This window comes from Mustelus asterias, chromosome 13, assembly GCF_964213995.1.
Source record: "Mustelus asterias chromosome 13, sMusAst1.hap1.1, whole genome shotgun sequence".
NCBI lineage: Eukaryota > Metazoa > Chordata > Chondrichthyes > Carcharhiniformes > Triakidae > Mustelus > Mustelus asterias.
In genome coordinates this window covers 660,673-687,305 of record NC_135813.1, presented here as the reverse complement: position 1 = coordinate 687,305, position 26,633 = coordinate 660,673, and the positions used below count along the sequence as shown (strand labels likewise).

At 45.1% G+C, this 26,633-nt stretch overlaps 1 protein-coding gene across 1 annotated transcript in view; it reads right to left on the bottom strand.

The window, feature by feature from the left end:
- The window catches only part of ttc16 (tetratricopeptide repeat domain 16), a 183,780-nt gene that overhangs the window by 52,609 nt on the left and 104,538 nt on the right, over positions 1–26,633 (bottom strand). Inside the window, exons 12-13 of the mRNA XM_078226122.1 lie at positions 14,288–14,391; positions 9,259–9,385 (exon numbers count right to left, since the gene is read on the bottom strand). Of these exons, the coding sequence (XP_078082248.1) occupies positions 9,259–9,385; positions 14,288–14,391 (231 nt within the window). The remainder of the gene's footprint in view (positions 1–9,258; positions 9,386–14,287; positions 14,392–26,633) is intronic.

The window sequence follows — 26,633 nt, the reverse complement described above, 5'->3', positions numbered from 1 at the left end:
GACTCGTTAGTTAGAGGGATAGATAGGAGGTTCTGTGGCAGCAAAAGAGACTCGAGGATGGTTTGTTGCCTACCGGATGCCAGGGTCCGTGACGTCTCAGACCGTGTTTTCCGGATTCTTAAGGGGGAGGGGAAACAGTCACAAGTCGTGGTACACATTGGTACCAACGACATAGGTAGGAGAAGGGACGGGGATTTAAAACAGGAATTTCGGGAGCTGGGCTGGAAGCTGAGAGCAAAGACAAAACATGTGGTCATCTCTGGTACGCTACCGGTGCCACGTGATAGCGAGTTGAGGAACAGGGAGAGAGTGCACTTAAACATGTGGTTGCAGGGATGGTGCAGGAGGGAGGGTTTCAGATACGTGGATAATTGGAACACGTTCTGGGGAAGGTGGGACCTCTACAAACAGGACGGGGTGCACCTGAACCAGAGGGGCACCAATATCCTGGGAGGGAAATTTGCTACGGCTCTTCAGGGGGATTTAAACTAATTTGTCAGGGGAGTGGGAAAAGGAGTTGTAGTCCGGAAGTCAGTATTGAGGGTGGTGAGGTATTGGGGAAGGTATCAAGGTCAAGGGTGGGTACCGGTAGACAGGAAGGTGGGTTGAAGTGTGTCTACTTCAATGCAAGGAGCATCCGGAACAAGGTGGATGAACTTGGGGCGTGGATTGCTACTTGGGACTACGATGTTGTGGCCATTACGGAGACGTGGGTAGAACAAGGACAGGAATGGTTGTTGGACGTTCCGGGGTATAGATGTTTCAGTAAGTGTAGGGAAGCTGGTAAAAGAGGTGGAGGAGTAGCATTGTTAATCAAGGATAGTTTAACGGCTGCGGAAAAGCACTGTGAGGGGGATATGCACACTGAGGTAATATGGGCTGCAGTTAGAAACAGGAAAGGAGCGGTCACGTTGTTAGGAGTTTACTATAGGCCCCCAAATAGTAATAGAGATGTGGAAGAAGAAATTGCTAAGCAGATTATGGATACGTGTGGGGGTCACAGGGTAGTTGTCATGGGGGACTTTAACTTTCCAAATATTGATTGGAACCTTTGTAGGTCGAATAGTTTGGATGGGGCACTTTTTGTGCAGTGTGTGCAGGAGGGTTTCCTGACACAATATGTGGATAAGCCGACAAGGGGTGAGGCCACATTGGATTTGGTACTGGGAAATGAACCGGGCCAAGTGTTAGATTTGGTTGTGGGAGAGAACTTTGGAGAGTGACCACAATTCGGTGTCTTTTGTTATTGCAATGGAGAGGGATAGGGCCGGACGGCAGGGCAAGGCTTACAATTGGGGGAGAGGTAATTATGATGCGATTAGGCAAGAATTAGGGGGCATAAGATGGGAACAGAAACTGTCAGGGAAAGGCACTGATGAAAAGTGGAACTTTTTCAAGGAACAAATACTGGGTGTCCTTGATAGGTATGTCCCTGTCAGGCAGGGAGGAAATGGCCGAGTGAGGGAACCGTGGTTCACGAAAGAAGTGGAATGTCTTGTGAAAAGGAAGAGGGAAGCTAATGTAGGGATGAGGAAACAAGGTTCAGATGGCTCGATTGAGGGTTACAAGTTAGCAAGGAATGAGCTGAAAAAGGGGCTGAGGAGAGCTAGGAGGGGACATGAGAAGTCCTTGGCGGGTCGGATCAAGGAAAACCCCAAGGCTTTTTACTCTTATGTGAGGAATAAAAGAATGACCAGGGTGAGGTTAGGGCCGGTCAAGGACAGTAGTGGGAACTTGTGTATGGAATCAGTAGAGATAGGCGAGGTGATGAATGAATACTTTTCTTCAGTGTTCACCAAGGAGAGGGGCCATGTTTTTCAGGAAGAGAAGGTGTTACAGGCTAATAGGCTGGAGGAAATAGATGTTCGGAGGGAGGATGTACTGGCAGTTTTGAATAAACTGAAGGTCGATAAGTCCCCTGGGCCTGATGAAATGTATCCTAGGATTCTTTGGGAGGCGAGGGATGAGATTGCAGAGCCTTTGGCTTTGATCTTTGGGTCCTCACTGTCCACGGGGATGGTGCCAGAGGACTGGAGAGTGGCAAATGTTGTTCCTCTGTTTAAGAAAGGGAATAGAAATGACCCTGGTAATTATAGACCGGTTAGTCTGACTTCGGTGGTTGGTAAATTGATGGAAAAGGTCCTTAGGGATGGGATTTACGACCATTTAGAAAGATGCGGATTAATCCGGGATAGTCAGCACGGATTTGTGAAGGGCAAATCGTGCCTCACAAATTTGATAGAATTTTTTGAGGAGGTAACTAGGTGTGTTGATGAAGGTAGGGCGGTTGATGTCATATACATGGATTTTAGTAAGGCGTTTGATAAGGTCCCCCATGGTCGGCTTATGATGAAAGTAAGGAGGTGTGGGATAGAGGGAAAGTTGGCCGATTGGATAGGTAACTGGCTATCTGATCGAAGACAGAGGGTGGTGGTGGATGGAAAATTTTCGGACTGGAGGCAGGTTGCTAGCGGAGTGCCGCAGGGATCGGTGCTTGGTACTCTGCTCTTTGTGATTTTTATTAATGACTTAGAGGAAGGGGCTGAAGGGTGGATCAGTAAATTTGCTGATGACACCAAGATTGGTGGAGTAGTGGATGAGGTGGAGGGGTGTTGTAGGCTGCAAAGAGACATAGATAGGATGCAAAGCTGGGCTGAAAAATGGCAAATGGAGTTTAACCCTGATAAATGTGAGGTGATTCATTTTGGTAGGACTAATTTAAATGTGGATTACAGGGTCAAAGGTAGGGTTCTGAAGACTGTGGAGGAACAGAGAGATCTTGGGGTCCATATCCACAGATCTCTAAAGGTTGCCACTCAAGTGGATAGAGCTGTGAAGAAGGCATATCGTGTGTTAGCTTTTATTAACAGGGGGTTGGAGTTTAAGAGCCGTGGGGTTATGCTGCAACTGTACAGGACCTTGGTGAGACCGCATTTGGAATATTGCGTGCAGTTCTGGTCACCTCACTATAAGAAGGATGTGGAAGCGCTGGAAAGAGTGCAGAGGAGATTTACCAGGATGCTGCCTGGTTTGGAGCGTCGGTCTTATGAGGAAAGGTTGAGGGAGCTGGGGCTGTTCTCTCTGGAGCGGAGGAGATTGAGGGGAGACTTAATAGAGGTTTATAAAATGATGAAGGGGATAGATCGAGTGAACGTTCAAAGACGATTTCCTCGGGTGGATGGAGCTATTACAAGGGGGCATAACTATAGGGTTCATGGTGGGAGATTTAGGAAGGATATCAGAGGTAGGTTCTTCACGCAGAGAGTGGTTGGGGTGTGGAATGGACTGCCTGCAGTGATAGTGGAGTCAGACACTTTAGGAACATTTAAGCGGTTATTGGATAGGCACATGGAGCACACCAGGATGATAGGGAGTGGGATAGCTTGATCTTGGTTTCAGATGAAGGTCGGCACAACATCGTGGGCCGAAGGGCCTGTTCTGTGCTGTACTGTTCTATGTTCTAACAGTACAGCACAGAACAGGCCCTTCGGCCCACGATGTTGTGCCGAGCTTCATCTGAAACCAAGATCAAGCTATCCCACTCCCTATCATCCTGGTGTGCTCCATGTGCCTATCCAATAACCGCTTAAATGTTCCTAAAGTGTCTGACTCCACTATCACTGCAGGCAGTCCATTCCACACCCCAACCACTCTCTGCGTAAAGAACCTACCTCTGATATCCTTCTTGTATCTCCCACCACGAACCCTATATAGTTATGCCCCCTTGTAATAGCTCCATCCACCCGAGCAAATCGTCTTTGAACGTTCACTCTATCTATCCCCTTCATCATTTTATAAACCTCTATTAAGTCTCCCCTCAGCCTCCTCCGCTCCAGAGAGAACAGCCCTAGCTCCCTCAACCTTTCCTCATAAGACCTACCCTCCAAACCAGGCAGCATCCTGGTAAATCTCCTCTGCACTCTTTCCAGCGCTTCCACATCCTTCTTATAGTGAGGTGACCAGAACTGCACACAATATTCCAAATGTGGTCTCACCAAAGTCCTGTACAGTTGCAGCATAACCCCACGGCTCTTAAACTCCAACCCCCTGTTAATAAAAGCTAACGCACTATAGCCTTCTTCACAGCTCTATCCACTTGAGTGGCAACTTTTAGAGATCTGTGGATATGAACCCCAAGATCTCACTGTTCCTCCAGTCTTCAGAACGCTACCTTTGACCCTGTAATCCACATTTAAATTAGTCCTACCAAAATGAATCACCTCACATTTATCAGGGTTAAACTCCATTTGCCATTTTTCAGCCCAGCTTTGCATCCTATCTATGTCTCTTTGCAGCCTACAACAGCCCTCCACCTCATCCACTACTCCACCAATCTTGGTGTCATCAGCAAATTTACTGATCCACCCTTCAGCCCCCTCCTCTAAGTCATTAATAAAAATCACAAAGAGCAGAGGACCAAGCACTGATCCCTGCGGCACTCCGCTAGCAACCTGCCTCCAATCCGAAAATTTTCCATCCACCACCACCCTCTGTCTTCGATCAGACAGCCAGTTACCTATCCAATCGGCCAACTTTCCCTCTATCCCACACCTCCTCAGTTTCATCATAAGACGACCATGGGGGACCTTATCAAACGCCTTACTAAAATCCATGTATATGACATCAACTGCCCTACCTTCATCAACACACTTAGCTACCTCCTCAAAAAATTCTATCAAATTTGTGAGGCACGACTTGCCCTTCACGAATCCGTGCTGACTATCCCGGATTAATCTTTCTAAATGGTCGTAAATCCCATCTCTAAGGACCTTTTCCATCAATTTACCAACCACCGAAGTAAGACTAACCGGCCTATAATTACCAGGGTCATTTCTATTCCCTTTCTTAAACAGAGGAACAACATGCGCCATTCTCCAGTCTTCTGGCACCATCCCCGTGGACAGCGAGGACCCAAAGATCAAAGCCAAAGGCTCTGCAATCTCATCCCTTGCCTCCCAAACAATCCTAGGATACATTTCATCAGGCCCAGGGGACTTATCGACCTTCAGTTTATTCAAAACTGCCAGTACATCCTCCCTCCGAACATCTATTTCCTCCAGCCTATTAGCCTTTAACACCTTCTCTTCCTCAAAAACATGGCCCCTCTCCTGGGTGAACACTGAAGAAAAGTATTCATTCATCACCTCGCCCATCTCTACTGACTCCATACACAAGTTCCCACTACTGTCCTTGACCGGCCCTAACCTCACCCTGGTCATTCTTTTATTCCTCACATAAGAGTAAAAAGCCTTGGGGTTTTCCTTGATCCGACCCGCCAAGGACTTCTCATGTCCCCTCCTAGCTCTCCTAAGCCCCTTTTTCAGGTCATTCCTTGCTAACTTGTAACCCTCAATCGAGCCATCTGAACCTTGTTTCCTCATCCCTACATAAGCTTCCCTCTTCCTTTTCACAAGACATTCCACCTCTTTCGTGAACCATGGTTCCCTCACTCGGCCATTTCCTCCCTGCCTGACAGGGACATACCTATCAAGGACATCCAGTATTTGTTCCTTGAAAAAGTTCCACTTTTCATTAGTTCCTTTCTCTGACAGTTTCTGTTCCCAACTTATGCCCCCTAATTCTTGCCTAATCGTATCATAATTACCTCTCCCCCAATTGTAAACCTTGCCCTGCCATACGGCCCTATCCCTCTCCATTGCAATAACAAAAGACACCGAATTGTGGTCACTATCTCCAAAGTTCTCTCCCACAACCAAATCTAACACTTGGCCCGGTTCATTTCCCAGTACCAAATCCAATGTGGCCTCACCTCTTGTCGGCCTATCCACATATTGTGTCAGGAAACCCTCCTGCACACACTGCACAAAAACTGCCCCATCCGAACTATTTGACCTACAAAGGCTCCAATCAATATTTGGAAAGTTAAAGTCCCCCATGACAACTACCCTGTGACCCCCACACATATCCATAATCTGCTTAGCAATTTCTTCCTCCACATCTCTATTACTATTTGGGGGCCTATAGTAAACTCCTAACAACTTGACCGCTCCTCTCCTATTTCTAACCTCAGCCCATATTACCTCAGTGTGCAGATCCCGCTCGAAGTGCCTTTCCGCAGCCGTTAAACTATCCTTGATTAATAATGCCACTCCTCCACCTCTTTTACCAGCTTCCCTACACTTAGTGAAACAACTATACCCCGGAACGTCCAACAGCCATTCCTGTCCTTGTTCTACCCATGTCTCCGTAATGGCCACAACATCGTAGTCCCAAGTACCAATCCACGCCCCAAGTTCATCTACCTTGTTCCGGATGCTCCTTGCATTGAAGTAGACACACTTCAACCCACCTTCCTGTCTACCAGTACCCACCCTTGACCCTGATACCTTCCCCAATACCTCACCACCCTCACTGACTTCTGGACTACAATTCCTTTTCCCACTCCCCTGACAAATTAGTTTAAACCCCCCTGAAGAGCCGTAACAAATTTCCCTCCTAGGATATTGGTGCCCCTCTGGTTCAGGTGCACCCCGTCCTGTTTATACAGGTCCCACCTTCCCCAGAATGTGTTCCAATTATCCACGTATCTGAAACCCTCCCTCCTACACCATCCCTGCAACCACATGTTTAACTGCACTCTCTCCCTGTTCCTCAACTCACTATCACGTGGCACCGGCAACGTACCAGAGATGACCACATGTTTTGTCTTGGCTCTCAGCTTCCAGCCCAGCTCCAGAAATTCCTGCTTTAAATCCCTGTCCCTTCGCTTACCTATGTCATTGGTACCAATGTGTACCACGACTTGTGACTGTTTCCCCTCCCCCTTAAGAATCCGGAAAACACGGTCTGAGACGTCACGGACCTTGGCATCCGGTAGGCAACATACCATCCGTGAGTCTCTTTTGCTGCCACAGAACCTCCTATCTATCCCTCTAACTAGCGAGTCCCCAATAACTATTGCCCTCCCGCTCTGCCCCTTACCCTCCCGAGCCACAGAGACAGACACAGTGCTGGAGATCCTCTCGCTGCGGCTCACCACTGGTATGTCATCCCCCTCAACCGTATCCAAAGCGGAATACTTGTTGCTAAGGGGAACGACCACCGGGGATCCCTGCACGGACTGCTTCCTCCCAGCCCCTTTCACCGTCACCCATCTGTTTTCATTCCTCGGAGTAACTGTATTCCTAAAGCTTCTGTCTATGGCCACCTCTGCGTCCCTAATGATCCTAAGTTCATCCAACTCCAGCTCCAGTTCCCTAACACGGTTTTGGAGGAGCTGCAGATGGGTGCACTTCCCACAGGTGTAATCAGCAGGGACACTGTCGTCGTCCCTCACCTCAAACATAGTGCAAGAGGAACATAGCACTGCTTGCACACCCATCCCCTCTAGATACCTTGCCAGTACCAGGTAGAAAGTGCAAAAATGAATTTAAACTCACCCCTGCTCGCCCTTTCTGCCTAAGCCCTGTGAGCCAAAGCCTTATAGCTCACACTCTGCTTCCCACTCACTAAGCTGCCCGCTCCCGACGCTGCCCGCTGTATACTGCAGCCTACCTTTTATACTTCACGTGCTTAAAAAACCCTTCCCAGACTCCTTAGCAGCCCACTTCCAGTTTTCACTTTAAACTTAAAATTCTACTGCAAAAGTAAAGGCCAAAAAAAAACACACACTAGCTGACTAATTAAATAAATAAACAATTCAATTAATCTCTCACCAGCACTGCTGCCTCCAATCACTCCCTCTCAGCTTGCTCCAGTGGAACAATGGTACTTTACTTCTGTCTTCACGAAGGAAGTCATGTATAAAGTACGAATTTAGTTCCTTAGCCATTTTTTTGTTTTCCTTTTCTGACTGTAAGGGGTCTGCATTCATTTTTGTCAATCTTTTTCTCTTTACATACCTATAGAAACCTTTAGTCAGTTTTTATGTTCCCTGCTAGCTTACTTTCATACTTCATTTTCCCCTTCTTAAATCAATCCCTTGGTCGTCCTTTGCTGAATTTTAAACTGCTCCCAAACCTCAAGTCTATTGCTTTCTCTTGTCAATTTGCACGCTTCTTATTTGAACCTAATACTACCTCTAATTTTCCTTGTAAACCATGGTTTAAGCAACAATTCCCTTACGACTCTTGCACCAAACAGGGATAAACAACTTCTGGAGTTCACCTATTTGTTCCTTAAATGCCTGCCATTGCTTGTCCACGGTCCTTCCTTTGAGTAGTTTTTCCCCAGTCCATTAAGGCCAATTCAGGTCTCATACCATCATAGTTACCTTTGAGATCCAGGACCCTGGTCTCAGAATCAACTACCTCATTATCCACCTTGACAAAGAGTCCTATCACATTATGGTCACATTCTACTTAGCACGATATGCCACTAAGTTTGTTGCAAATCAATATTTAATGCACAAGAGCTACAAATATACTTTGAGAATTAGAGTCATAGAGGTTTACAGCATGGAAACAGGCCCTTCGGCCCAACTTGTCCATGCCGCCCTTTTGTTTTAAAAACCCCTAAGCTAATCCCAATTGCCTGCATTTGGCCCATATCGCTCTATACCCATCGTACCCATGTAACTATCTAAATGCTTTTTAAAAGATAAAATTGTACCCGCCTCTACTACTACCTCTGGCAGCTTGTTCCAGACACTCACCACCCTCTATGTGAAAAAATTGCCCCTCTGGACACTTTTGTATCTCTCCCCTCTCACCTTAAACCTATGCCCTCTAGTTTTAGACTCCCCTACCTTTGGGAAAATATATTGACTATCTACCTTGTCTATGCCCCTCATTATTTTATAGACCTCTATGAGGTCACCCCTCAGCCTCCTACACTCCAGAGAAAAAAGTCCCAGTCTATTCAGCCTCTCTTTATAACTCAATCCATCAAGTCCCGGTAGCATCCTAGTAAATCTTTTCTGTAAGCTTTCTAGTTTAATAATATCCTTTCTATAATATGGTGACCAGAATTGCACAGTATTCCAAGTGTGGCCTTACCAATGTCTTGTACAACTTCAACAAGATATCCCAACTCCTGTATTCAATGTTCTGACCGATGAAACCAAGCATGCCGAATGCCTTCTTCACCACTCTGTCCACCTGTGACTCCACTTTCAAGGAGCTATGAACATGTGTCCCTAGATCTCTTTGTTCTGTAACTCTCCCCAACACCCTACCATTAACTGAGTAAGTCCTGCCCTGGTTCAATCTACCAAAATGCATCACCTCGCATTTGTCTAAATTAACCTGTTTTAATAAACAGTTCTAGGAAAGGAACTATAAAATGAAAATCACTTACCTGGGTTGACATTCTCTTCCGATACAAAACTCACGAACTGGCTCTGGCCGAGTCACAGAATCACAATATGCATCATCAACTTCAATGCCATCATAACGAACACACAATGCATAAGATGTGGATACTCCTGTACAGTTAAACAATTGTTTGAATAGGAACATATTAGATGTGACAGAATTTCTATTTTAATTGTCCCATGGATAAGGATAGAAATTACAACATCTGGCTATTTAGCTATGGATTAATTTCAGTATTTTACAATCGGATTACAAGATATTTGATTGACAGGATGGAATCTTACCTCATTTTATTTTTAAAGTTTTAGGCTCAGACTGAAAAGCAGCAGGAAGCTCTCCAGCTGCACAGCCCAGTTTTCACACCGGATCTTGAGCCTCTCTCAAAAATAGTGAGCAGGGTTTACAGCAAGGCCGGCTGCACAGATTGGGTGCCATCTTTAAAGGGTGCTCCGATCAGCACTGAACTCGCTCCTACTCCTGCACATTCGGGGGCTTCCCCCCTCACCACTGCAGACGTAGTGCCGATGCCCTGCCCCACTCCCCCCCCAACTGCCTGCTCTGCCCACCGTGCCTGCAAGTTCCTCCCTCACTGTCCCCCCCCACTTCCAAGGGGCTCCACAAGGACCCACTCCTGGCACTGCCCCTTGGCACAGGTTGGCACTGTGCCAGGACACTGCCTAGCCATGTCCTCTGGGGGCTATAATCTTTGCGCCCCAGGGGATCCTCTTGACTGAATCTCATCTTTCAAAACCTGTTGTAAACTTTGCCAATATTATGTCACATTGGCGAGGTTTGAATATTCAATAGGAGGGGGCTGGTTAACTATACATAAATGCATCGATATCCATTAAAATGAAGTTCTTGCCGTTTGCAGACGTGAATCTTGATGTCACCACAAGAGGTGTGGAAATAAAAAATGGGGAAATGTGATCTCTCCAGGGACTCCATTGCTCCTTCATTTTTATAGTTTCTAGTTTTCCTCCCGAAGTTGGTAAATCCACACTTCCGCACATTATAATTGATCTGTCATGTTCTTACTCACTCACTTAACATGTTTCTAGCAATTTGCAGCCTCTTTGTATTCTCCTACCTTATATTATAATTAGAAAAGTTTAATATATTACACTTTGTCTCTTTAATCAATCCATTGATCTGGACTGTAAATAGCCGAGGCTCAGTCACTGGTTCTTGTGGTCTCCCTGAAGTGCAGGCTGTCTACTGTAAAATAATGGGCAGAAATCTCCAATGCCTCTGCCAACAGGTTCCATGGCAGGCAGCCAGATTCTCCACGACACCAGCGGGATAAAATTCTGATCCAGAACATGGGGTATAACGTGGCATGCAGACTTTGGAACCTACCTGAACAATGCCTGGGGCTGCCTCCATGGGATGGAGGCAGTCAGCGGCCCTGGACCCTGCAACATCACAGTAGTGAGTGGGGGAGCATTTATCAGATGGATTTTCCACCTTTAGTGTCATCAGAGAGGTCCATCTTCCAGCCTCGGTATTTTCCTGGGCATCCATCTTCTACCTTCGCCAGTGGGTCAGTGATGTTGGGCACCTTTTAAATATGGCACCCGGATAATAGCAGGAAGTGTGCAGTTGATGTCATATACATGGATTTTAGTAAGGCGTTTGATAAGGTCCCCCATGGTCGGCTTATGATGAAAGTGAGGAGGTGTGGGATAGAGGGAAAGTTGGCCGATTGGATAGGCAACTGGCTGTCTGACCGAAGACAGAGGGTGGTGGTCGATGGAAAATTTTCGGATTGGAGGCAGGTTGCTAGCGGTGTGCCGCAGGGATCAGTGCTTGGTCCTCTGCTCTTTGTGATTTTTATTAATGACTTAGAGGAGGGGGCTGAAGGGTGGATCAGTAAATTTGCTGATGACACCAAGATTGGTGGAGTAGTGGATGAGGTGGAGGGCTGTTGTAGGCTGCAAAGAGACATAGATAGGATGCAAAGCTGGGCTGAAAAATGGCAAATGGAGTTTAACCCTGATAAATGTGAGGTGATTCATTTTGGTAGGACTAATTTAAATGTGGATTACAGGGTCAAAGGTAGGGTTCTGAAGACTGTGGAGGAACAGAGAGGTCTTGGGGTCCATATCCACAGATCTCTAAAGGTTGCCAGTCAAGTGGATAGAGCTGTGAAGAAGGCCTATAGTGTGTTAGCTTTTATTAACAGGGGGTTGGAGTTTAAGAGCCGTGGGGTTATGCTGCAACTGTACAGGACCTTGGTGAGACCACATTTGGAATATTGTGTGCAGTTCTGGAAGCGCTGGAAGGAGTGCAGAGGAGATTTACAAGGATGCTGCCTGGTTTGGAGGGTAGGTCATATGAGGAAAGGTTGAGGGAGCTAGGGCTGTTCTCTCTGAAGCGGAGGAGGCTGAGGGGAGACTTAATAGAGGTGTATAAAATGATGAAGGGGATAGATAGAGTGAACGTTCAAAGACTATTTCCTCGGGTGGATGGAGCTATTACAAGGGGGCATAACTATAGGGTTCGTGGTGGGAGATACAGGACGGATATCAGAGGTAGGTTCTTTATGCAGAGAGTGGTTGGGGTGTGGAATGGACTGCCTGCAGTGATAGTGGAGTCAGACACTTTAGAAACATTTAAGCGGTTATTGGATAGGCACATGGAGCACACCAGGATGATAGGGAGTGGGATAGCTTGATCTTGGTTTCAGATAAAGCTCGGCACAACATCGTGGGCCGAAGGGCCTGTTCTGTGCTGTACTGTTCTATGTTCTATGTTCTAATCAGGCCTGCCCCACCACCAAATACGGCATAAAAACATTTATTTCACTGGGGTTGGAAGATAGGGCATGGTTTTCTGCTGCCCTCTGCAATGGAAAAGGCTCCCTGTCCACGCCCTGGGAAATAGTCCCAGATGGGACAATTCTGCCTAATCTGTTTATTCCTGCTGTTTTCTGTCAGTTAACCGATCTTTATTCCATGCTAACATTTTGCGTCTAATCCCTAATTTTCAGTAATAAAATCTTGTGTTTCATGTTATCAAATGCATTTTGGAAATCCAAATACCTTCTATTTCACAGCTCCCCCTTATCTAGAACATAGAACATTACAGCGCAGTACAGGCCCTTCGGCCCTCGATGTTGCGCCGACCAGTGGAACCAATCTAAAGCCCCCCTAATCTACACTATTCCAATATCATCCACATGTTTAATAGAATAGAAGAATAGAAACCCTACAGTGCAGAAGGAGGTCATTCGGCCCATCGAGTCTGCACCGACCACAATCCCACCCAGGCCCTACCCCCACATCTTTACCCACTAGTCCCTGTAACCTACACATCAGGACTCTAAGGGGCAATTTTTAACCTGGCCAATCAACCTAACCCGTCTTTGGACTGTGGGAGGAAACCGGAGCACCCGGAGTAAACCCACGCAGACACGAGGAGAATGTGCAAACTCCACACAGACAGTGACCCGAGCTGGGAATCGAACCCGGGACCCTGGAGCTGTGAAGCAGCAGTGCTAACCACTGTGCTACCGCGCCGCCCCTAAGGTTTATCCAATAACCATTTGAATGCTCTTAATGTTGACGAGTCCACTACTGCTGCAGGCAGGGCATTCCACGCCCTTACTACTCTCTGAGTAAAGAACCTACCTCTAACATCTGTCCTATATCTCTCACCCCTCAATTTAAAGCTATGTCCCCTCGTGCTAGCCATCACCATCCGAGGAAAAAGGCTCTCACTATCCACCCTATCTAATCCTCTGATCATCTTGTATGCCTCTATTAAGTCAAGATAACTCTATTATCTAGTTTACTGTTTACATCCTGGTCATCCCAGTACGGTAGGATGAATATTTTGTTGACTGAAACTACTCACAAGAGTTCCCTTGATCTCAACATCACGAAGCAGATAATCAACTGACTTTGTTGGTACTCAGCGAAGTTATGTTTCTCCATTTGTTCTAACATTTTATTACACATAATAACAAGGGACAGGTTGGGCCACCAATATCAGTCAGGTTGAAGTGCATTTTTACATGCACCAATGATCTGACCCTGCTATATATATATATATATATATATATATATATATATATATATTATATATATATATATCTCTATCATGAGGTGATACATTTATGAACTAAATATACTAGTGTGTGATCAATTACATTGGATGCCTAACCGCATGAAAAGACTGAATTAATTTGTAAATGTAAATTATTCAGAAATGACATGCCTTCTCATTTTAATTATGCTGTTACTTCAGAGCATCCAATATTCCAATGATCATTTGTACAAAGGGATTGACTGATCATTCCACACAAATATCATCACTTGGAGGTGAAAATGTTCTTTCCATTCGGAATTGAGCAGAAAGTTAGCAGGCTGTTCCTGCTAACGGATTTGGTGAAGGTACAATTTGATGGGTTATGTTGCACTTAAGTATCTGAAACTGTGGACAATGCAAAAAAAACTTGCAATTAAATTACACTGACAACCTCAAATGTTCCAAAGCTTGAAATTTTCTTAGGAACTCTTCCAATTGATTCCCATAATTTTGGCAAAATCCCATTTAAGTATCTATCTGAAATTACTTCTGGTCCATCAGGAGAAACCCCTAATTTCTAATTCAATACAAAAAGTCTCTGGAGCAGGCATTTACCCACAACCTTCTGACAGATCAAGCAGCTATCTACCAAGCAAAGCCTTAAACCAGGTAGCAAAATATTACAACATGAGAGGATTCAGAGCTGTGACAGACATGTTTCCCTTTCTGAAGCAATGTATTTTTTACCCCAATACTCAGTCGCAGTGCTTGAAGTTTTGGAAGATGTTTAGGTGGGAGGTAGTGGGTTGGTTGCATAAAATAACAAATGACTACATTTCAGTTTCTTTGTCAACTGAGGTTTCTTGTAAACCAGTCCTTGCTCTTTTAAAGGCATACTTATCCAGATGTACTACATTGTAATCTTTAAATCACACCAAGTTGCAATTCTACAGTATTAATACAAAAAACATACAGGGTACCTGTTGTGCAGGTGGAACTGCAGGGTTCATGAGATGACAGTTTCCATCTGTACATATCAGCAGCACTCAGTCCAAGGCCTTTTCTTAGCAGCTTCAGTCTATTTCTGAAAAAAAAATGAATGGAAAAATAAATTAGACCTGTGCAAAGTAAATAGGAACAAAGCACTGCACAAACAAGTATGTTACAAACCTACCTGTCCTGCTGTTCAAGAAGAATTCCAAGATTCGTTACAAGCAGAGCTTCAGCTGGCTAGAAACAGAGAGAATGTAATAAAAATACCCAGCTTTAGAGAAACAGAAGATCACTTAAATATCAGACAGATGCACTGTTTTTCATCATGTAGTATGACTGATATTCCAAAAGCTCTTTTCAGATCCTGGCCCAACAGATAATGTTTTTTTTTTAAAAAAAACAGTTGAAAAGTTTTCTGACCGATTTGATGTTGAAACTCCCAAATTACTGATATACACCATTGTACCTAATAAATCTGGCTAGACAGATTTCTGCTTTAAACAGTTTGATATTACTGTAGATTTTTTAACTTTGTACATAATATCAAAGCTGTTTTATTGCTGTATAATCTCTAGACAGCAGAAGCTCTGACATGAACAGCAAATAATGAAAAAGCAGATTCCAGGAACAACATCACTGATGGGTTGCAGCATATAAACTCATGTACCCTGAGGAAAGGCTCACTATCTAGACAGAGTTTCTTGTGTAAATTTGCTATGGGCCTAGTTGTCAGTCAGATTCAAAAACTACAAAGAGAAGTTTGCTGCAATATCGAGTAACCTCCTGATCTAGTCACAGTGGCTATGATCTCTCACTCCTTTAATGCCAGCACTAACTCTGTGGATAAATCTAGACAAGCTTTCGGAGCTCCAAGCCCCTTCTTCAGGTGAGTGGGAATTCTGTTCACCTGAAGGGGCTTGGAGCTCCGAAAGCTTGTGTGGCTTTTGCTACCAAATAAACCTGTTGGACTTTAACCTGGTGTTGTTAAACTTCTTACTGTGTTTACCCCAGTCCAACGCCGGCATCTCCACATCATGATAAATCTAGATGCAGGGATCTGACAGACTCCTTGCAAAGTGCACCAAGTTGATTTTCCCAAGCTATATAAATTTACTATTCACATCCAACTTTTATTGACTCAATGTTCAGCCACATCTATTTACCAAAGAGGAACCTGCAAGCAGAGTCTAGACGAGATAGTTCAGCGGCTACACCATTCTCTAGATTTTAACTGTGTTGTTTTACATTATCTAAGTAAGTTAATCTGATAATCTACGTTAGTACATTCCTTTCAATCAGCATTGAACCTGCTTGTTGGCGGGCAGTGTTCGAGTCTCTCAGTTGCAGTTCAGTACCATAGAACCATAGAAAATTACAGCTCAGAAATAGGCCTTTTGGCCCTTCTTGTCTGTGCCGAACCATTTTATGCCTAGTCCCACTGACCTGCACTTGGAATAGAACCATAGAAAATTACAGCTCAGAAAAAATTGAATTCAAATTCTACCATCTGCCGTGACGGGATTCGAACCCGGGTCCCCAGAACATTAGCTGAGTCTCTGGATTACTAGTCCAGTGACAATACCACTAGGCCACTGCCTCCCCATATAAAGAAACACAATTCCTGCTTCTTCATTAAACTCCCTTTACTTTCTGATTCAACTCCACGTACACACCTCCAACACCCTGTGCCACCTGCAGCCTCTTTATATATCCCGATGAGGACTATTAAACGGCGGCACGGTAGCACAGTGGTTAGCACTGCTGCTTCACAGCTCCAGGGTCCCGGGTTCGATTCCCGGCTCGGGTCACTGTCTGTGTGGAGTTTGCACATTCTCCTCGTGTCTGCGTGGGTTTCCTCCGGGTGCTCCGGTTTCCTCCCACAGTCCAAAGATGTGCGGGTTAGGTTGATTGGCCAGGTTTAAAAATTGCCCCTTAGAGTCCTGGGATGCGTAGGTTAGAGGGATTAGCGGGTGAATATGTGGGGATAGGGCCTGGGTGGGATTGTGGTCGGTGCAGACTCGATGGGCCGAATGGCCTCCTTCTGCACTGTAGGGTTTCTATGATTCTATAAACAATTTACTTACAAATTAGGTCTAACGTGGGAGTTGGCAGTTAACCCATTCCTAACAGACACCCCTCCCTTAAAAAGTTTTGATAAATTTGTCTCTATGGAAAACACAAAAACACACTGGGCTACACCTTTTCCATTTTTAAAATATATTTATAGAAAGATATGACCTTGTTTAACAATGTCCAAAAATATCTTTGAACTAGCCTCTCTTTTTGTAAAGCAATCAGACAATTGATAACTACTATCAACCCATTTTATTTGATATTTCCCCCTTGTCCAACATTTGCTTTATACTGGCTATGTCTATCCATAACCTTTTCCCGTTTACACTTTGTGGAGTGCACATTTTCCCCAAAGTGACTTGTCAATGTGACACTCAATGGGCATTTTATCCAAATCCCCTAACCTCAACATTTCTGGCAGTATCTGGGATATGAAAAAGCCATATCCACTGCCTGTACAAAGCTTAGTGCCTCAGCAGCCAATGTGCTTTTAACCACTCTCATTTTCTTTTGTTTTTCATACAAGAGGGCAACACTTACCATTTTCTCCCAAAAGATTATAAAACCCCCCACACTTGAAAACCCATCACACAAATTGGCATAGGATGCGTCACTGTAAACTACGAGTTTCAGGTGCCTATGATCACCCAAAAACGGGAATCTCAAAAACACACTCCTGCATTTTTAGTTTGGCCAACGTTTTGTTTGCTCTCATTATGTCTTCCACCGTAGGATCATTCCTTTCTGTCCTCAACTCTAGGACATCAAAACTAGCGTCCGGTCTCGTCTGTCTGCCCAGCCAATTCAGTTGTCCAATCAAACTTCGGAGTTCCTCCTTTTCCGTCTTAGAAACCACCGCATCCTGTTGTGAAGCCCGGCCATGACTGATTGCTATTGGGCTGATACTCTCCAAATAAGATTGCTGATGTAAAGTGACACTTGACTCAGTCTGTCCGATTTCCAGGCCAATATATTTGAAAGCCCCTGAAGCCTGACTTCCAACCCTGAATTCCTTCCTCAGCCCAGAAATCACTACCACCACCCCACAAAAATCATCAATATCCATCATAAAGTTACCAGAAAGCTTTCCTCCATAGTGCCAGTAAAACATCACAGGATCTGCTTTCAACTGGCAACAGCCTAACTTTAACAAAACTGACCTTATGAAAAATACCAAACTCTAGAGACATCATTTAGCCCATATACACATTTATTTGACTTCTAGAGTACTCCTTCTGTGTTAGCTGCTTCTTTAGGAGGACGGAGAAAGATTCTCTCTGAAGCTGATGCCCCTTCAAAAAGACAGCTATAATATCTATAGATTTGCATTCCCAGGCCTTTGTAGCTAAGAGAGCCAAGAAGATCTTTAAAATAACCTTTCCTGCTGTGGATGAATCCACCCTTATCTCCTGGTCTCCTAAATTTTCTTCAAATCCCTTTGCCACAAGCCTGGCCTTTGCCTTATAACTTCCATCAGGAAGCACCTTTTCAATGTAAACCCATCTGAGATAGAGCTCTTTATCCCCTAACTGGTGCCTCCGTGTATACCCCAAATTTACTCCAACTATGCAGTTCTTGCTCTTTAGCATCTTTTATAACTTTTTCATCTCATTTATTGGAAGCCACCAAAACCTCATGAGGGCTTCTACTCCTAGTAGCATTCGTAGCCTTACCCCTATTCTGAGACCTTGTCAAGCTATGCCCCTATCCCGCCCGATATCTCGTTCTGAACTACCACTGCTTGATCTTTACCTCCTGTTGTGAGATGTTCTTTCAATAGTTCTCCATCTGCACCATGTTTATACTAACATGGCAGAAGAATAAGGCCATGCTCTGCCCCCACCCCAGGCAATTGGACCACTTTTCTTTGTTTCTAGTCCCTGCATGCAAACCTTTCATTAAACGAGTCAGGACAGTCAAAGTATGACCAGAGGGGCCGGCGACAAACTCTGGGACTGCTTTGAGTGCACTGATTGGAATAGGTTTACTCGGGAAGCCACACTGGACTCTCAGACATTGAGGAATATGGATCCACAGTTTTACTCTACATAAATGTGTGTGTAGAGAATGTCATAACCCACAAGAACATTCAGACATTCTCCAACCAAAAGTCTTGGGTGAACTGGGAGGTCCGTTCGCTGCTGAAAATATGCGACGTAGCGGCCTACAATGCAGACAGATTTAATCTGAAAATGGCATCAGGAATGCCAAATGTAACCAGTTGGTGACCAGCACCAGTTTGCCTATCGTGCAAACAGGGCAATGGAAGATGCTGTTTCCACTACTCTTCACTCCGCTCTGACCCATTTGGAAGGTAAGGACGCCTATGTTAGAATGCTGTTCATTGACTACAGCTCAGCATTTAACAACATCATCCCCACCAAGCTTGTCCATAAACTCCATACCCTAGGAGTCAACCCCTCTCTCTGTAACTGGACCCTGGACTTCCTAACCAACAGGCTCCAGTCTGTTACGTCAGGTGGTGTTGTGGATAGTTTGGAGGGATGTCAGAAGTTGCAGCGAGACATAGATAGAATGCAAGACTGGGCGGAGAAGTGGCAGATGGACTTCAACCCGGATAAGTGTGTGGTGATCCATTTTGGCAGATCCAATGGGATGAAGCAGCAGTATAATATGAAGGGTACCATTCTTAGCAGTGTAGAGGATCAGAAGGACCTTGGGGTCCGGGTCCATAGGACTCTTAAATCGGCCTCGCAGGTGGAGGATGCGGTCAAGAAGGCGTACGGCGTACTGGCCTTCATTAATCGAGGGATTGAGTTTAGGAGTCGGGAGATAATGCTGCAGCTTTATAGGACCCTGGTTAGACCCCACTTGGAGTACTGCACGCAGTTCTGGTCACCTCATTACAGGAAAGATGTTGAAGCCATTGAAAGGGTGCAGAGGAGATTTACAAGGATGTTGCCTGGATTGGGGGGCATGCCTTATGAGGATAGGTTGAGGGAGCTTGGTCTCTTCTCCCTGGAGAGACGAAGGATGAGAGGTGACCTGATAGAGGTTTACAAGATGTTGAGAGGTCTGGATAGGGTAGACTCTCAGAGGCTATTTCCAAGGGCTGAAATGGTTGCTACGAGAGGACACAGGTTTAAGGTGCTGGGGGGTAGGTACAGGGGGGATGTCAGGGGTAAGTTTTTCACTCAGAGGGTGGTGGGTGAGTGGAATCGGCTGACGTCGGTGGTGGTGGAGGCAAACTCGTTGGGGTCTTTTAAGAGACTTCTGGATGAGTACATGGGATTTAATGGGATTGAGGGCTATAGATAGGCCTAGAGGTGGGGATGTGATCGGCGCAACTTGTGGGCCGAAGGGCCTGTTTGTGCTGTGGCTTTCTATGTTCTATGTTCTCCCCTTCCCTAACCCTGAGCACCTGGGCTCCACAAGGATGTATTCTCTACTCCCTCTTCACCTATGACTGTGTGCCTATCCGTGACACCAATACCATCATCAAGTTCACGGATAACACTCTGTGATAGGCCTGATCACTAATAACGAGTGATCAGGGAAGAGGTCCATCATCTGGTGATGTGGAGTGCTGGAAACAACCTGGTCCTCAACACTAAGATCACCAAAGAACTCATTGTGGACTTTAGGAAGTCCAGAGGCAGCGCACATACCCCCATTTGTGTACAGTTCTGGTCACCCTATTATAGAAAGGATATTATCAAACTAGAAAGAGTCCAGAAAAGATTTACTAGGATGCTACCGGGACTTGGTTTGAGTTATAAGGAGAGGCTGGATAAACTGGGACTTTTTTCTCTGAGGCGTAGAACGCTGAGGGGTGATCTTATAGAGATCTATAAAATAATGAGTGGCACACATCAGCTAGATAGTCAATACCTTTTCCCAAAGGTACGGGAGTCTAAAACTAGAGGGCATAGGTTTAGGGTGAGAGATACAAAAGGGTTCAGAGGGCAATTTTTTCCACAGAGGGTGGTGGGTGTCTGGAACAAGCTGCCAGAAGTAGTAGTAGAGGTGGGTACAATTTTGTCTTTTAAAAAGCATTGAGACAGTTACATGGGTATAGAGGGATATGGGCCAAACGCGGGCAATTGGGATTAGCTTAAGGGTTTAAAGAAAAAGGGTGGCATGGACAAGTTGGGCCGAAGGGCCTGTTTCAATGCTGTAAATTTCTATGACTCTACTTACATCAATGGGATTGAGGCGGAAAGGGTCTGCAGCTTCAAATTCCTGAGCGTCCATATCATGGAGGACCTCTCATGGTCCCTCAACTCCTTGTCCCTGGTGAAGGCGGCTCAGCAGCGCCTATACTTCCGGAGGAGGCTAAAGAGACCCCCCCCCCCGCCAAACCATCTGGGAGGCGTTACAGATGCATTTGAGCCCGTACGACCAGGCTCAAACAGCTTCTTCCCCAGGGCTGTTAGCTAGCTGAACTCTGTCCTTTAACATATTGTGGAGATGCCGGCGTTGGACTGGGGTAAACACAGTAAGAAGTTTAACAACACCAGGTTAAAGTCCAACAGGTTTATTTGGTAGCAAAAGCCACACAAGCTTTCGAGGCTCTGAGCCCCTTCTTCAGGTGAGTGGGAATTCTGTTCACAAACAGAACTTATAAGACACAGACTCAATTTACATGAATAATGGTTGGAATGCGAATACTTACAACTAATCCAGTCTTTAAGAAACAAAACAATGGGAGTGGAGAGAGCATCAAGACAGGCTAAAAAGATGTGTATTGTCTCCAGACAAGACAGCCAGTGAAACTCTGCAGGTCCACGCAACTGTGGGAGTTACAAATAGTGTGACATAAATTCTGATTCTAGGATCGCATGATAAAGACTCAGGAGGAAAAAAGCAGAAATATTTATGTGAAATAGTGTGACATAAACCCAATATCCCGGTTGAGGCCGTCCTTGTGTGTGCGGAACCTGGCTATCAGTTTCTGCTCCGCGACTCTGCGCTGTCGTGTGTCGCGAAGGCCGCCTTGGAGAACGCTTACCCGAATATCAGAGGCCGAATGCCCGTGACCGCTGAAGTGCTCCCCAACAGGAAGAGAACAGTCTTGCCTGGTGATTGTCGAGCGGTGTTCATTCATCCGTTGTCGCAGCGTCTGCATAGTTTCCCCAATGTACCATGCCTCGGGACATCCTTTCTTGCAGCGTATCAGGTAGACAACGTTGGCCGAGTTGCAAGAGTATGTACCGTGTACCTGGTGGATGGTGTTCTCACGTGAGATGATGGCATCTGTGTCGATGATCCGGCACGTCTTGCAGAGGTTGCTGTGGCAGGGTTGTGTGGTGTCTTGGTCACTGTTCTCCTGAAGGCTGGGTAGTTTGCTGCGGACAATGGTCTGTTTGAGGTTGTGCGGTTGTTTGAAGGCAAGAAGTGGGGGTGTGGGGATGGCCTTGGCGAGATGTTCGTCTTCATCAATGACATGTTGAAGGCTCCGGAGGAGATGCCGTAGCTTCTCCGCTCCGGGGAAGTACTGGACAACGAAGGGTACTCTGTCCACTGTGTCCCGTGTTTGTCTTCTGAGGAGGTCGGTGCGGTTTTTCGCTGTGAACTTATATGAATGCTCCGAGACTATACATGTGACAGAGTGTATATATGGTACTGTGTTTATTTATTTAATAAAGGTTCCTTGTACATAGTTAAGTGGCCTGTGGGCAGCACGTCAGCTCAGTGACAAATACGGTCTTCTGTGCTGTGCAGATCCAGAAACCTGAATCGTCTCACCGGTTTGGGGTTGTGCCTGTGGGAGTTAGCACGTTCTCCCCGTGATTGCGTGGGTTTTCTCCGGGTACTCCGGTTTCCTCCCACATGTCCAAAAAGGTGCATACCAGCCGATTGATAACACGAAATTGTCATTTATTCCGACCCCTTTAATCTGGTTTAATGACTGGATTAGTTGTAAGTATTCGCATTCCAACCATTATTCATGTAAATTGAGTCTGTGTCTTATAAGTTCTGTTTGTGAACAGAATTCCCACTCACCTGAAGAAGGGGCTCAGAGCCTCGAAAGCTTGTGTGGCTTTTGCTATCAAATAAACCTGTTGGACTTTAACCTGGTGTTGTTAAACTTCTTACTGACTTTAACATATTCCCAGGCGATGGGTATTGTGCAATATGTACACACTAATGACTATTGGCACTGTTTTATAATGACCAACACTTCTGCTTTTTTCTTTGTATATTGGGAGCCTGCAAGCTCACTTTCTGTTGCATTTATATTAGTGCACTATACACTGACAATAAAGTTGCATTGAATGGAATTGAATCTCTTCCTGTGATCAGGTTCACTATCCCACTTGCTGTCTGAACTGACACGACGTTTCTGTGCCCTCCATTTTTGAACTTCACGTTCCCAATCCATGGTCCTGATGGCCTCCCCTGTATTCTGTACATTTCAACTAGTGTTTATACTTTCTAGTGGCTTTCTCTGCTCTAATGACAATGCATCCTTCCATTAACTGGACCCTTCAGGCAAGTAAATCATTTTTGTTCCAACTTTTGGCAGTTGTCCTTCAGTTCTAGTTCATCAGAAGTATTGTGTTCCTCAACAGATATCCTGTCTATTTCAGCTAACTGGTTCTCATCATCCTGTAATACGTATCAGATGACCCTGGTTCCTCATCATGTTGGTCAACTCTTTCTAAATTCACAAATTGGTAATCTGTACCATTTATTCTTGATGAATATACCCTAACAGTCTGATTACCATGTTGCAAAACAATTGTTTTGCCATCTATGCCAATTAAAATTGTCTTATATTTTACTATGCCTCCTTGCTGGAAAAGTGTTTGGTGGCCGTACCTTGGGCCTTAAAGCTTTGCGAATTCGTTCAGAAACTTTTGCTTCCAAAAATGCTCTTCTACTTCTATGCAGTGCATTTAAATGCTTAGCAAAGGCAGGGCTAATTGCAGTCCCTTCCAAAGATGGAGGCTGGTCATTCAAAATGGATAGAATTTTAGGCCAAATACTAATTGATAGGGACTATAGTCCCTATTCTTTGAATGTACCGTCCATGCTAAGGCTGTAACTTGCAATCTGGCCTATATTGATGGAATTTCTTCACTGTGAAGACCATTGCCAAAGCCTCCTTTTCGATTCGTGTGCACCTTCTTTCTGCATTATCTAATGTCCTTGAGGCATATGCAATCTGACGCTTCATCGGTGTGATAGTACTGTACCTATTCCATAAGGATAGGCGCTGCATGTCATGACAAACGGCCTTTCCAGGTTGAAATGGGTCAACACATTGTCTAACTGCAATTGATCCTCGACCCTCGCAAAAGTGTCCTTCTGTAGTTCCTTCCATGCCCGCTTCTGATGCTTTTTCAGCAAAGTATGTAGGGGTGTGAAGTTTGAAATTAACTTTTCCGTAATAATTTACAAGGCCAAGGAACAATTTGAATTCTGTCGTATTCCTTGGTGTTGAAGCGTCTTGTGTCTCTTACCTTTTCGACTGGATGTAGGCTGTCTTTGTCAACCCTGTATCCAAGGTACGTTATTTCAGCTGCTTGAAAAACAGATTCTTCTCTTTTTAGTCTGACCCTGGCTTCTGAAAACCGTCATAAGACTTCCTCTTTTTCATGGTGTTCCTTGACAGTGGCTCCTGTGATTAGAACATCGTCTCGGTAAACTGCCGCTCTCGAGTATTCCCTGAAATATCCCTTCCATTACTCTTTGGAATATGGACACATCGATGATACTCCAAAAAGGTAGACGAGTTTATTCTTACAAACCCGTCTGCGTGTTTACCATCATATATTTTCTTGAGGACTCTTCTAATTCTAACTGGAGGTACGCATGACTCATATCCAGCTTTGTAAAAATCTGGCCTCCAGATAATTTTACATAGAAGTCGTCTATTCGTGACATCGGTTATTTGTCTAAATGAGATGCTCTGTTCACCATCATCTTATAATCACCAGAGGTGGATTGTGTTGTTTGGCTTTAACACTGGGACTACCAGTGCAGCCCAGTCAGAAAATTGCACGGGTTAAATTATGCCGAGCTCTTCCAATCACTTCAGTTCAGTCTCTACTTTGCTTGCAATGCTTTTGGAACTGGTCTTGCCTTAAAAAAATCTTGGTTGTGCTTCCAGGTCGACGTAAACATTTGCCTTGACCACTTATTTTTCCCCCCAAGGCCTGCCTGGAAAACCTTTGGGTACTTTCCTATTACCTCAAGTTATCAATGCCCATTTTGAAAATTTGCTGCCAATTTAAGCAGATTTTTTTATAACCAGTCTCTTCCCAAAGGTTGGGTCCTGATCCTTGTACTACTATCAAGGGGAGCCAAACTATTTGTTGCTCATATATGACTGGGGTTACAGTGGTTCCTTCTATTCGTAAATGATCCTCCTGTATTGGTTGCCCTAGTATCTTGCCTTAGTATCCCTCAACTGGAGTGAAGAGCTGCCCAATCATAATCTTCTAAATTCTCACTCCCCTGCAATGGATGCTGCTGTCCCCATGTCCACCTCCATATTCAATGGGTGTTCATTCACTTGGAGCTGTATAGGGGCAACCTTTGGTGTGGTGACACAATTTAATTATGCTAGTTCCTCCTCTTCAGCCTGACTTACCCTAGTAAGTTCTGTTTTGGGGTGACTTCGCCCTTTGATATGGGCGCTGCACGCTCCGCTTGTTTTGGTAACTTGCTTGGGGCGGGTTCCTTGGCTGCATACAGTGTTGTTGTGCTGGCCACTCTCTAAACTGTCGGACTCCCTCTCGGTTTCCTTGCTTGCTCGCTTTTCCATGACCAGACTGGGGATCACATATATGTTCACTGGGGACCTGGTCCTACAGCAGGAGGCTCACCTAAGCCCAAGGACATTATTATCTATGGGTCCTTGCAGGTCTTGGGCAGCTTTCTCTGCATTTTTACAAGACAAGGCCAGCTTTATGGCTTTTGTATAAAATTTAGGGTTGGCTCTGTCAAAAGTCTTCTCTGGGTTGCTAGATCCACACACTAAATGGTTTCTCAGTATTTCTGGTAATGCTGGGCCATACTCGCAATGCTCCGTCAGTTTTCTTATTCGCGTCAGGAATTCCGTCACTGGTTCCCCTGCCAATCTAGTAGTTGTATTGAACCTGTACCATGCAAAATTATGGAAGGTTTAGGATCATAATGATTTGCTACCATTTCCACTAACTCAAAAAGATCTTGGAATCCGCTGTTGCCTTTTATGTCAGACTGTTTATAATTCTGAGTGTTGCAGCCCCACACGCAGTCTTTAGGATGACCTTTTGCTGGTTATCTCCCATTTCGTTAGCTCGAAAGAAGGACCTCATTCTCTCAGCGTTTTGTGGCCGTCCTCAATACTCACATCATATGGATCCAAATTCCTGAAAAGTGGCATTGCAAAAACTGAACTGATAAAGGATCTGATGAGCAAGGTTACCAAAACCAAGCTTTTGCCTTGTCACCAATGCAATAACTCCAAGAGTCAGCTGCAAAGGAACAGTGCTTTAAACAAAGGTTTACCAGGCTGATTCTGGGGATGGCGGGACTTACGTAGGAGGAGAAATTGACTAGGTTAGGATTGTTTCCGCTGGAGTTCAGATGAATGAGGATCTCAGAGACTTATAAAATTCTAACAGGACATAAGAACTAGGAGCAGGAGTAGGCCATCTGGCCCCTCGAGTCTGCTCCGCCATTCAATAAGATCATGGCTGATCTTTTCGTGGACTCAGCTCCACTTACCCACCCGCTCACCATAACCCTTAATACCTTTACTGTTCAAAAATCTATCTATCCTTGCCTCAAAAACATTTAATGAGGTAGCCTCAACTGCTTCACCGGGCAGGGAATTCCACAGATTCACAACCCTTTGGGTGAAGAAGTTCCTCCTCAACTCACTCGTAAATCTGCTCCCCCTTATTTTGAGGGGATGCCCCCTAGTTCTAGTTTCACCCGTCAATGGAAACAACTTCCCTGCTTCTATCTTATCTATTCCCTTCATAATCTTATATGTTTCTATAAGATCTCCCATCATTCTTCTGAATTCCAATGAGTATAGCCCCAGTCTACTCAGTCTCTCCTCATAAGCCAACCCTCTCAACTCCGGAATCAACCTAGTGAATCTCCCCTGCACCCCCTCCAGTGCCAGTATATCCTTTCTCAAGTAAGGAGACCAAAACTGTACACACAGTACTTCAGGTGTGGCCACACCAGCACCCTATACAGCTGCAACATAACCTCGCTGTTTTTAAACTCCATCCCTCTAGCAATGAAGGACAAAATTCCATTTGCCTTCTTAATTACCTGCTGCACCTGCAA